The sequence below is a fragment of the Lagopus leucura genome, unplaced genomic scaffold (assembly GCF_019238085.1).
Source record: "Lagopus leucura isolate 7727_CA_CO unplaced genomic scaffold, USGS_WTPT01 Super-Scaffold_100002, whole genome shotgun sequence".
Lineage (NCBI taxonomy): Eukaryota > Metazoa > Chordata > Aves > Galliformes > Phasianidae > Lagopus > Lagopus leucura.
The window spans coordinates 15785808-15800036 of NW_024962263.1; the positions used below are offsets into that span (position 1 = coordinate 15785808).

Sequence of the window (14229 nt, forward strand, 5' to 3'; positions counted from 1 at the left end):
TATATTTGATTAAAAAAAAAATATCAATATATAACTCTTGTAACAGCTTTCAGTTTCATGGGGAAAAAAAAAGTTCTGTTATGGCTTCCAAGTTTCTTCTTCTGACTCGTGATAGCCTCAAAGCAAACTAACTGCAGCATTTACACTTCACATTTTCACTGTTGTGCCTGTGGCAGATAGAAGAGAGCAAAAGAGCAGGCAGCTCTAATGTCCGCTTGAAGACAATGGAGATAAGAAATCTGCAGTAATAGCCCTTTTTCGATACCATGATACAGAGGCATACTGTAAACCATACAGAAGTGTAAACCTCAATGTAAACATGGATCTATCCTCTTCTTGAGGCATCTTTGTCCTTCATTTCTTCTCATTCCTCTCCACAGGAGAGAACATACCACCTTTCTGAATTTTGATAAATAAATATTTGCACTCTCTTTGTCCATCTCAATAGCAATAAGTTGCTCAACTTTCTCTTTTTTTTTTCCCCTTTTTCCTCTACAACAGTAGTTTTACAGAAATAAATTATAATTAGAATGAAATCTAAATGAAGTCTGAAGATTTTTTTTCTACATGGGGAAAGTGTATTGATATTACTAAATAATTTGTTAAATGCTTATTCTTCTCTTTTCCACTTATTATATGTCTGCCTAACTTGAAAAAATTTACTTTCTGATACTGTTACTTTCTGCCACACAGTTTACATAAGACTATAAACTAAAATTGAAGTGTTAAGCAACAGTCAAGAACTTTTAAATTTTGGCATCTTCAGGCAATTTTTTTTCCTCTGCTACTTTTATTTCTTTCCATAACAATTCCTAAACTTGACTATTTATGAAATTTGTTTTCCTTTCAACATAGGCTTCTTTTCTACCATGTGTAGTGATAGTAATTTTTGAGGAGTCATGGACTGTAATAATCCTGAAAGCAAGAAGTTATGTGTTATAACTACATTTTGTTGATAAATATTGAGTAGTACTTGAAGACATCAAAGGTGCAAGGTATTAACTTAGGGCAAATAAAATTATGCTACAGATCTCTGAGATCATCTGTTGTCTTTCTACTCATTTACATATTGTAACATGAACCCATGAATATTTATGTCAAGATTTATTTGGAAAATATCATGATCTTGATTATCACATCAAACAAAAAATCAGTTTTGCAGAACTGGATAGAAAGGGTAATTTGAGATGCATATTTTTCATATGCAAATAAAGAAAGAAGATTGAGAGAAGATTTAAAAATATGCTCATTCCTAAGACATACGTTGTTACAGAGAAAGCTAATTGTCACTGCCATAACCATTACTGATATTTTTGTCTCTGATGATCCTCAGGAGAGTTTGTGTTGACAGTGCATTTAAGCAGCAACACAGGAGACTACAGCAAAATAAATATGTGTGAAAGAATAATAAGAAATTAAGATAATTAAGATAAATAGCAGAACATCTTCAATGTTAAATTCATTTCAAAATACTTCAAATGACTCCATGTTGGATATAGAATGGAATGGACTATATCTATATCTATATCTATATGTATATCTATATCTACCAGTCAAAATTAAATTGCATCACATTCTTATAACTGTATCTCACCTTATATTTATTTTACATAAATATATGCAATCTTATCTGGAGTTTCTCTGTTTTGTAAATTGAAAATAATATTTGTAGTTGCAGTTATATAAATTTATTACAGTGAGAATTGTTTGATTGTTAAATTCTACACAACTAGTATTTTGTTCATATCAGATGCATATTAGAAGTTTTGATTTTTGCAATTATTATTATTTATTTTTAATATGGAAATAAATCTATTTTTTCACAAACTCTAATGCTACAAACTTAAATCATAGCTTAATGAAAATTCATCAAATGCTAAGTTAAAATAAAACATTCAAGGGAATTAGAAATTGATACATATGGAATAAGTGGTACCTTGTACTTCAGTGGTCTTGTTAATAGAAAGTGGGCAATAGGATAAAGAAATATGTTGCCTGGAAATCATACTCTATTTCAAAATTTATTGTGCTTGAAAATTCTGCTTAAAATCTGGTAGAAACATGAAATCAGGGGAACCTTAAAGCATCCATCACAGTTTGATCTACTGAACATATTTGTGAGCAGTTTGGAATGCCAGATAAAATAAATTAATCTATTTTCTTAGGATCTATGTATAGTTAGGCAGGATAAGGGAATGATGGTGGATAGATTCTTTTTTTTTTTTTTTTTTTTTTTTTCACAAAATCACTTTTTAATGTACAAAGATCAGTGTCCCCACTACTTGCTCATCATTGCCCCACTGCAAAAGGTCATTGATTCTGGATTACCAAAAGAATTGTTCAAATGAACAATCAAAATGAGTTTGGCAAGCCAGCACTATTTACAATCACAGTCTGGATTTTTGCTACCTATCTACATGTATCTTCTTTTTTATACAAGGGACCAGTCTGCAGTAGAAGAACAGATTTCTAGATCTAGAAAGAGTTTGTAGGAATAAACAACTGTAAATAGCTGTATTTGGATTCTTATTATGAAAAACACTGTTTTTAAAGTCATTTTTATATTCTCTGAATGATTCTTTAGGTTGCAGAGATGCCTGAGAGAAGCATTTAACAGTTATTCAGATATGAACTACATTATTATCTGTCTTAGTAAATAGCTTTTATCTCAACCCATGAGTTCTATACTGTTTCCAATTCTCTCCCTCATTCTGTTTGGAAGTGTGAGAGGTTGTGTGGTGGTTAGCTGGATGCAAGGTTAATCCACAGCATTACCACAGTTTCAAATAAAATTATATTAAAATAATATTCCAGGTACAATTTCTAATGAAAATAAAATGCATTTTATATATTTATGGTTTCTGATATAATTCCACATTTACATTACATTTTTATTTAAATACAGATTTTGGTTTTCTGTTCTAAATAATACAAAAAGTAGTAAAAATCTCATTTCACTTCCTGCCCTGTTTTTTTTAATTTTTTCTTTCATTTCCTGGTTCAGAATTGCGTAATATTTTGTTCCAGAAATGGTTGCTTATTTTGAAAAGTGGAAAATTTCCAGAGTCTCTGGACAAATCACATTCTTGAGAATTCAAGACCAAGGCTCCTGATAGTTAAGTCCCTCCACATGCAGTTTTCGAGGCAGACTGCTATGCAGATATTACCTGTAGGCCAGAATTCAGTTTAATTTGTATAACAAGTCATAGAAATTTATATCAATAACTGCATTTGAACATATATATATAAGTTTAAGTAACATTAAGAAAGGATAAGGATGTAAGCTTAACTGAGGCCACAACCTCAACAACACTATCCCCAGGCCTCATGCTTCCTAGTGCACAGAAATTGTGCTGTATGACACAAGACAAGATCATCTGACCAAAAGTAATACACTCTATTTTGCACTTGAGATACACATAAATCTACTTTGATTTCTTTTTCTTTGCCCTGGAAACAAGATCAGGTTTCATACTCAAATGCTTTTAATTAACTCTGTTTGTTAATTACATAATACTCCACATTCTGTACTAAGATGCAGTCTTCAAATTTACTTTTTCTATATTCTCCTTAGAGCTGGCTAATTGCCACCGAGGATTTTTCTGAGTGCTATATGCATATTGTATTACATTCTTCAAACAATTTGTATTTAATCCTTAAGAATTTTCATTGAGATTTATTACAGTGGTAGACTGAATACAGTAGGTATTAAAATTGCTCAGATAGTCATATCATCCATTCTTTCCTCTAAAAGAACAAGAGAATAATCAGCTCACATGTGTTAATAGTGTTACATTACAGTGTAAAACCAGTGGAAAAAATCAAAGTGAAGGAATTTTAACAAAATCCTCCGCGATCAGCCTTTATACAGGTGGAGTAATGGAAAGATGAAGTGGTTCAGCTATGAAACATGGAGATAAACACAGACTGAGATAGAGAAATGAGGAAAAAAAATGGCAAAAAATAACTTTTCTGGCTTTACTGACAATCTAGACTAAAGCCTTTACTGATACTGAACAATATATTTTCAGGTGGGTGACATATTACCATCTATTCAGAGAAAAGAAAAAAAGCTGGATTCTTTCTATCCATATCCAAAACATTCAGGCTACTGAGCTGTGGTCAGATGGGACTGTAAACATATATCTGAGGGACATGTACTGCAGATGATTTTAAAGAGCAAGTGTATACCCCTGTAAATGAAATTATAGGAGTAGAATTCAAGAAAAGAGCATTGTATCAGAATTTCTAAAATCTGAGACAGTCTCAAGGCCTTGCTTTGGCTGATGTTTTGAAGCACTTTTTCACAATGGTATTGTACAGCAAGTTATCAGTAACTCTAAGATCACAAACATACTGTTTTGAACTCTTATGTAGAAATGTAGTAAGAAAAAAACTGTAAAATTCCACTCAATGCTTTGAAAATTTATCTCCTAGTGTTCTTGAGAATTATTTCACCCATGTGGAGAGGACTAGAAGGAAGGTAGTAATTAACTGAAGCAAGATCTTTCAAAAGAAATATGTTAGAAACACAAGTTGTTTAGACCAAAACACTTATAGGTGATCTGGGGAAGTTCAAAAGCTGTAATCCTTAAAATCTATTTCTTGTTACAAGATACTAATGCAAGAGTGCATCATCAACAGTCAATAAATGGGAAAACAAGATTTATTCCCCAAATAGAAACTTGAGGATTTTACACTCCCTTTCATCTTTAAAGTTTTCAATAAGGAGACTACTATCACTTTCTTGATAGGCTATTGAAAGAAGTGTTATCTTTTGTTTTAAGTTTTAATTTTGAACATTACTACATCATCATCTATATTTCCTCATGTCTTTACAGATTTGTTTAGAAATATTTTTTTGTGTATTACTGAGTCACAAATTTGTAATTTTTTCAACAGTGAAACAGAAGATAACCACTGCTGACCCCAATTACAGTCAAGATTGTACAGACTTATTCATATATGCTGAATGATTTGGTCTGTAATAACAATACATATATTTATAGAATTCTTCTTTTCTACCTCCCTGAAGCTACACACTGACCAAGATAAAGGAGATGGAAATTTAAAATACATATTAACAGGAGATGGGGCTGGCAGTCTGTTCATTATAGATGAAAATACAGGAGATATTCATGCTGCAAAGAAATTGGACAGAGAAGAAAAGTCCCTGTATGTGCTACGTGCCAAGGCTATAGACAGAAAGTCTGGAAGACAAGTGGAGCCAGAGTCTGAATTTATCATTAAAATCCACGATATCAATGACAATGAACCAAAATTCACCAAGGATCTGTACACCGCCAGTATCCCGGAGATGTCTGGAGTTGGTAGGTAAAAATTATCCTTATGTAGATTCCAAACATTTTTGGGCTGATTTGGAATTGCAAATAATTTCTTATCTGAGATACTTAGTTTCTGTAAACATCCAAGGAAAATATTCTGTTGTCAGCAGGATAACATAAATGATTGATTCATGTTTTTATTTATTTGTTTAATCTTCATCCACATTTAAATCCTTTTTCTACATTATAAGCTGCTCTTTTGCTCTTTTAAGCCCACTGGACCTGCAAGGAATGTAAGATATACAATTGTCTTATCAGTTTTGTCACACCTGAGAGTATTGTTTCTATAACATACATTTTCATTATATTTACAGTGTGTAATCTTCCAAACCTTTCTGTAGCTTTAGACATGAGCCACTTTTAGGAAGTAAGTATTCAAATCAATTTATGTATCAAAATGATGCAAAATATCTTGCTAAAATAATGAAGGATTTTGTTTTGGATTGTTGCTTTTGTATCTTTGTTATCAACATTAATATGATTATTATTATTATTATTATTTTTTTTTTTAGGATACCAAACATGTGAACATCTTTCCCAAATAAATTAGATATTTAGTTAGATAAATTTAATTTTTTTAAAAAATAACTAGCTTAAAGCAATTCACAGCTGCGCTGAAAAATGTGGAATTCCATTAGTAGTTGGGTGAGAAATATAGCCTCAAAGTATAATAAATCTTTGAGCTTTGTAGAAATAATAGCATCATAGATAGTATTCACAATCATACACTCATTAGAGTTGATAATGATCATCTGTGCATTTTAATCATTTACAGTAGAGACAATCTCTCTGATGATTAAGTCTGAAATACCTGGGACAATGGGGAACAAATAACAAGGAATATATCAAGAATAATTTACTTACCAAGAATTAGTGTAATGGTTTCCAAAATAGGCCCTGGATGATGTCATTTCTCAGACAGAAAAAAAAAGCACCTATGAATATTTGCAACCAATGTGTCTTTGCAAAAATAATTTCCTGAAGTTAATAATTATCACCAAGTGTAATTGGCCTTCTGTGATGGATGGCATGAGTGGACGAAGGAAAGGCAACTGATGTCATCTACCTGGTCTTGTGCAAGGCTTTTTGACGTGGTCCTGTATCACATCCCTAACTCTAAATTGGAGACGTATGAATTTGAAGTGTGAATTATTCCTTATTCGGTGAATAAAGAATTGGTTGGAAGGACATTGTCAAAGGGTTGTGGTCAGTGGATCTACTTCCAGTGGAGGCCAGCAGTAATGAGCAGAGTCCCCCAGAAGTCCATTCTTATTTGGACCAATGCACTTTAACATTTTTATCAGGGACATAGATGATGGAGTTGAGTGTATCCTCAGCAAGTTCGTTGATGACACCAAGATGGGTAGTGCAGATGATAGAATGAAGGAATGTTATCCAGAATGACCTTGATAAACTTGAAAGGTGGGCCCTTGTGAACATAATGATGTTCAATAAACCTAGCTGCAAGATTTTGCACTTGGGTCAAGGTAATCCCAGATATGTGTACAAGCTGGGAGAACTCACTGGGAGCAGCTCTGTGAAGAAAGACCTGGGTGTCCTGGTGGATGAAAACTGTAATATGAGCCAACAGTGTCCACATGCATCTTGGAAGGCCAATGATATTCTAGGCTTCAAAAGAAGGGTGGCCAGCAGGGCGAGGGAGGTGACTGTCCTCCTATTCTTTGCCCTAGCAGGACAGAGTACTGTATGTTCAAGTCTGGGCCCCCAGCACAAAAAATATGTGGAGCTTTTGGAAATGATCCAGAAGAAGACCACAGGGATAATCTGACGGCTGGAGTACCTCTCTTACGAAGGTAGTTTGAGGGAGCTGGGCTTATTCAGTCAGGAGAAGAGAAGGCTGTGGGGAGAACTCATTACGGCTTTCCAGTACTTACAGGGAGATTATAAACAGGAGAAAAATAAACTTTTTACACAGACAAATAATGATAGGACAAAGGGAATGGTTTTAAACTGAAGGATGGGAGATTTAGATTAGATATCAGGGGGGATATCTAATCAGAGAGGGTAGTGAGGTGCTGAAATAGGCCACCCAGAGAGGTTGCGGATGCCCATCCTTGGAGGTGTTCAAGACCAGAGCCCTGGGCAATCGGATCTAGTATTTGATCTAGAGGTTGGCAGCCCTGCCTTCAGCAAAAGTTTGGAACTTGATAATTCTTGAGGTCCCTTCCAACCCAAACCATGTTATGATCGTATGATAATGTAACCTGACACTTTTATAATAATGACAGTGGAATTCCTACAGTACTATGTGTAATGTGAAGAGTCCTAAAATAGTTATTTCAAGGATGCATGCAAACAGAAAAATCTTTTCCAATTGAGAATTTTCTTTCCTGATGACTTGTGAAGTAAAATTGTTGTCAGTGCACATGTCATATTTAACTTGAAATATTCTTTTCAGTAAGGTATTATGTTGGAACAGATAAAGTAAACAACATTATGTCCATGTTAAATCTTAATGCTTAGTCCAATCTCCTAAGAATCAGTGGAAAAGCATAAGAATAATAGAAAGATATAGGACTTAGTGCCTTAGAATTGTCTGTGAAATTTTAAGTCTATGAAATGTCTATAAACGATAAGGAAGAAGATAAAAGATAATTATGTATTTCAATAGAAAAATTGTCAATAAAAAAATGCAGTAAAGAGTTTTACTGTGAAGACAGCACTACAGAAAATGGTTTTAAGTGGTAAGTAGCTTTCAGTGTGGAGGCAAAAAAGGAATATGAGTTGTTTTTTGCTCTGCTTTGATGTTATTTGCATTTGGAACTATAAATTTACACCAGAATGTCAATTTTTAGCATTTGAATTTGAGTGAGTAAAAGTAATTTTGTAACTTATCAAAGCAGCAGAGAAGAAGGCCCTAAATCCAGATCAGTGAATTCAAGGAGCAGAAATTTTGTATTTCTGCAGTCAGTCATAAAAATGTTAATTAAGCAGCATGGTGTATATTGAGGTTGGTAAGAAATATGAAAAGGTACTCTTCCTTGGAGTCTCTTTGCCCTGTTCCTCCAGATGAGGAAGCAGATGCCATGACTGAAGTAAATGATCTGGGAGGAAGAAGGTGAAATCATTCTCCTAAGGGGAATGCAATTTACAAGTGAGCAAATTGTACTCAAATGCTTCCATAAGACACACAACAAAAAACATACATAAAATACAGAATGAAAATGATGTAGTTCTTGAACTAACTGGATAAAAGAAACAAAGATTAGTATAAGCCAGCAAAATGCACTAAACAGTGCATACAGTGAAATGCAGAGGAAAGAAAGAAAAGAAAGTAACAAAAATTAGACTCGAAACCAATGCAGGTTAGCAATGGGCTATGGAAGTATCTCTTGGGTCAAAAGTTCCACAGTAGGAGAATATACTTTTAAAAAATATCCAATGCATTATGATATCTAAGCAGTTATAATTCTTATTGCTATAGAAAAGATTTAATGAACAACTGCTTACTTTTCTCTTGTATGGATATGCAGTCCAAATTATATTTTCCATAGTGCGTGTTGCACACAAATTTTCAGATTTTCAATTGTGAGTTATGCAATCAAGTTACTTACACCTCAACACTTAATCTCTTGAGTGTTTTTGTCACACACTGCTGTTAGTAAATGAGATAGGTGTCCAGTAGCTAAATTTGATATGGAAACATGTTCTGGATTGCAGAATTTAAAATGAATCTTAATGTCATAGATTTATGTAAAATAAATGGTGACAGAAGAGCAACCAGCCCTGAGGAATTACAGAGTAAATAATGCTTGGTAGGGTTGCTGTTGTTAGGAAAATTAGTATATCTGAAAAAGAAGATCAGAAAGCAGTGAAAATGGAATGGAAAAAGAAAAGACTGAGATGACAGAAGTGCATTCAAGAAGATTAAAAGGTTTTAGAACCTTTTTTTTTTTTGTCCAACCTATGGCTTCCTGGACAACTAGTAATGTGGCCTCACAATTTTTAATATTATGATGTGACTTTTAGTGATATTTTTCATTTTTCATGAATTTATTGTGCATAATTTGAATGTGGGCTCATTAGGCAACAATGGTATGCTATAGACAGTTGGGAGCAGAGAAGTGCTAACTGCTTCTCACACCCCTCCACACACACTCAGTTGAACTGAAACTCACATGTATTACATGTTACTACTCTTGTGCCACTGAGTGAATAAAACAGTGATTACGAAGTTTCAACCCACTTACACCTGTGAATGCCTCTGAAGACACGTGGGTTTTGTTATTAAGCAGACATATTAGCTTTCTTGTTTAAGTTCGCTGGTGTTATTTCATAAAATAATTTAATGCATTCATTAGTTTCATAAAAACAGAATCCCACTTAAGTTTCTGTTGTTACATTTTTGATGTTTTAATAAAAATATTTTAAAATAAAGGAGGTTTTGTTATTTGTATAGGTTTAATATATTATATATTTTATATGCGGCCCAAGAAAATTCCTGTTCACTCAGTGCACCCCAGGCAAGCCAAAAGGTTGGACGCCCATGCTTTTGAAGAAAGAATTAAGTGCCTCTTTAAGACCCTCTATAACAAATGAAGAGAATAAGAACTGTAAAACAAAATCCAGTATCTCAAGCAGAGAACGTAGAATAAAAAAGTCAGTGTAGTACTGTGTTACATGCTATAAATACTCAGGATGATGACTGTTATTTTTTATAACTATGTATAAACAGATCCTTGCATGCTTAATCAAATTGTTTTTCTGACTGGAAAGAACTACAGAAATACACTATACCTCTTAAGACACAAATGCACTCACAATGATGAGGTAAAAAATTTCAGGGGCATTTTCATTTTCTTACTACTGTTGACTTCTTTCTATCAATTTTGTGTCTTATATCTAAAGATTTTTAAAATATAAATATTAAATCTATAGTATTTTTGTAAAGTTAACCACAATGACTGCAGATATTCCTGAACACTCAGAAAAATGTCTGTGATTGAGAAGTTGAACTGAAATTGCCATTAACTATTTTCCGAATGCTTATGTATCTCTTATTCAAATTCTATGTCATACTACATACCTCTCACTGTGTTACTGACTGCTTCTTGGAATAGTTAGATCTAGAGCACACAAGGGAAAAATATAAGCTAACATCTCTGACAGAATGTGTGATTTTCAGTATACCAGTAGGCAAAACTCACTCATGTTTGACTTGCTTGATAGTAAGAAGAGTGAGAATATAACATGGATTTTCAGCATAGCCTATCCAAGCCCAGAAGGGATGAATGCTTATTTGTGCATTAGTTTATGCTGATCCTATGCTGCAGTATCTGCACTGCAGCCATCAAGCTGCATTTAAATTAACTTGGCTATGCTTATATCTGATCCAGTCATATCCCCAGCAGCATTATGGGTATACCTAAAATGCTGTGTAACAAAGTTAGTTCTAGAAGCAATCAAAACTAGTGAAGTGAGCTGACTGCAGTTTAATTTCAGATAGCTTTTATGGAAATGATCATGCTAAATGCTCACAGTGATATTAACTTAAAAAATTAAATTAGAAAGTTTAAGAGATTCTAAAACTCAGTAGCATGGATTTTCTTCTTAAAGTCAGCTACTATACTGAAGAACTGTTGATTAATAACTGCTGTAGATATGTTTGTAAATAGAATAGCATAAGAATTCAAGATTGTTAAGATGAGGTGATTTGATTTAACGAAAAATAATTTCAAAATGAGAAAAATAGACAGAACAATAAAGGTTAATTAAAAAAAAAAAGAAAGTATAGGAAAGCTGGATGTTCACACAAGATGTGTGAATTTCAACATTTAAAATTAATATAACATAAAAACTGTAAGACGAAATCTTGGTCACAATGAAGAGCAGGTGGATTTTGAGCATGATGCATTCTGAATTGGCTGTTTTAGAAATATGATAGATGGAAACTTTTGAGAACACAAATACTTGTTATGTGTCTGGAGAATAATGTCTTAATTCCCTCTTTATGTAAATGAAAAAGTATAGTTCTGATCATGATTGAAATGTAATGATTTCAACTTGTGGCTTTCATCAGACTGTCTATGAAGGGCCAAACACATGTTACACCAATACAAAATTTGATCTAAGTATTTGTCTAAATAAAATGTGATTACCTATACAAATGACCGAATATCAACAAAAAAGAAACAAGTAAAAATAAATAAATAAAACAACCCCCCACACTTCACTATGACAGCCACTTTTCTCAGAAAATAAAAAGTTCCTGATTTTTAAGATGTAAGATAGCAATGTGATGTTCTGTGGATTAAAATCGCTTTTGACTCCTGGGTCAATATTATTATGCTCTCCTGTACCTGCCCTGATTATATTAATGAGTAAGGCTTACAATTTTTTTTCTCATTAAAGGTCTTTAACTTATGGCTGATGAGTATTTTCCAAAACATTTTGTGTTTCAATTGATCCTATTAAGGGAAGGGATAATGCCTAATTTAGTTTAGCATTCATTTCTCCATACTTAACTCCACTGCTAATTTCTGGATTTTATAGATGTGAGGAAAGTCACTTCCCTATTCAGAAATTCTGTATGATAAGACTTGTATAATCTATGAGGAGGGAGGGCCACATTTTAAATGGTTAAACTTAAAATTGAACATTTTCTCATGAAATTACTTTTATTGAAATGCTGGATAGTGAAGATTGATAGTGGGATATTATACATGAAATAGAGATATGACCCTTTTAGACTCAGGCATACAGGATTACAGCAAGCTTATGCATGCCTTTAACAGCTACTCTAAATTAAAGATACTTGCATAATATATAAATGCAAAGAGAAATGGAAAAAGACAGATCAAAATGAAAGAAAACTCACAGGATCATACTGTCATTTTTACTGTTGTACTCTGTATACTGCAACACCAGTTACACAATGGTTGTTTTAGAAATTCCAGTATCATTGTTCGCCCTTTCTGTATTGTTTATTTGTAATATTAAATATCACAATTACCAATGAATTTTTTAATAGGACTACATTCTGATATTTATTTTAGTTACATTGCTTGTTCAGTGTCATATAATCATAAAACCACATTTCTCACAGTTTGCTATTTCATATTGGAATACCTTACAAGACCAAATGGAGCTGATAGTTTATTAAAGAAAAACAGAACAAACAAACAAAACTATCAATAATAACAACAACAAAAACTAAACAAAACACAGCAAGCATCTTATTTTCTATTTTAGAATTTGCTCATGTCAGTAAGCATTAATCTATAGATCTATATAAATGACTTAATGGAGGCAGTTTTTTTCTTCCATTTTTCAGCAGGAAACAGTTATATTTTCTCTCTGCGTCTTTTTTCTGGTTTCAGATGTTTATAAATAAATGTGTGGATGACGGTCTTGATTTTGCTGTAATCTGACTAAAACTATTTTACTAACCTGCAATAATATGTTCTTGCTTACATTTTATTCTAATTTACATACTTATTATTTATTTTAAGAAACATTAATTTCATAAATTTACTCTTTCTTTTGTTGAAAGGAGTATTTTTCCTTATAAGTATATGTTTAAGAAGTAATAAAGAAGACAAATCTTACAAGGGTAGAACATCATATGGGAATTGTTGGGATATATATGTATGTATATGAAGGTGGAGAGAAAATTGAAATAAAACCTTCTATAAATTTTGGAAAATTTCCTTGTAAATCACCAGATAAATCATTATTCCCTTACAGTTTATGTAGAATATATTACTGTTTCATTTGAAAGAACTGAGAAGCACTGCATATTCAGAAAAATGAGGGACAAAAATCAGTGTTAATAAGATTCAAATCAGTGCCTCTGAAGAATTTAAATTATTCTCAAGCTTAAGATGTACAAAACATTTTCACGTTACAGATAAGGAAGTTTCAAGATATAAACAAAAGAAGCAACTCTTTTACTGTATCTCTGCTCCTAACTTTCTTGACTTATGCCTCATCTGCTCTCTAAACTAAGAAAATAAAACTTAAACAGATAATCATAAGAAAAAATAAATGAATTCATCCTCACTACTAGTTTCACTACTTTGTTCCCCAGATAAGTTCACATAAGGTTAGACTTGTGTCAGAAACTGTTCATGAAGTGACAGGAGGGTGCAAGTGCAAAATAAAGCAGGAAAAACAGGAGAGACTGCTTCACAGATAAACTAAAAATTTCTTTATCTATTCCATTTTCTTTGTCTTCTAAATCCTTAGATCTTCTTAACATGTTTTTGTTACTTTATTTTATTTTATTTTATTTTATTGTGATTCCTTATGATACTACAACAGGGATACTATGTCATCCCTTGCAAGGAATGCAGGAGGAAAACCAAAGCCATCTACTAACTCCCTACCAAAAATAACTGTCTTGGTGCTACGAATGGGGCTTTTGTAGAACTGTCAGAAAGGAAAGGTAACTGGCTCTTGCTTTAAACACAGTGAAGCTTAGATACTTTTCAGATATCTTTTCTGTGAAAACTGAGCTGCTGCCAACTCACCGTGAATTTTTTAACCTTCCCTGAGTTCCTATTTGCATCTACCTGCTCATTTTTCATGATCTAAGTTATTTCTTATAGGAAGAGATAAGATGAGGGCAGTTCTAATGCAGCAATTAGTAGAATAGACAAATTTTAAAGTACTTCATACGGCTCTAGGCTTTGTAAATTGCCTGGCCTATGCTTGGAAGATGCAATGAAAAACTTTAATCTCTGTGTGTCTCAATTTCCCACCAGTCAAAGGAAGACTACATAAGTTCATCTGCTGCTGCAGCAATGAACATTTCTCAGAGTGACTGTCTTTGTGCCAAGGGGAATTTTCAGTCCTGCTCCAAAAGAAATGTAGTTTCCTTTTATCTCTCTTTGAAATTATTCAGTACAATACTATTCACCTG

General features: G+C 32.9%; 1 protein-coding gene across 2 annotated transcripts in view; it reads left to right on the forward strand.

The window, feature by feature from the left end:
* The window catches only part of CDH9 (cadherin 9), a 61143-nt gene that overhangs the window by 11612 nt on the left and 35302 nt on the right, over positions 1-14229 (forward strand). For both annotated transcript variants that reach the window (XM_042869321.1, XM_042869322.1), the window contains exon 2: positions 5036-5330. In XM_042869321.1, coding sequence (XP_042725255.1) covers positions 5036-5330 — 295 coding nt within the window. The remainder of the gene's footprint in view (positions 1-5035; positions 5331-14229) is intronic.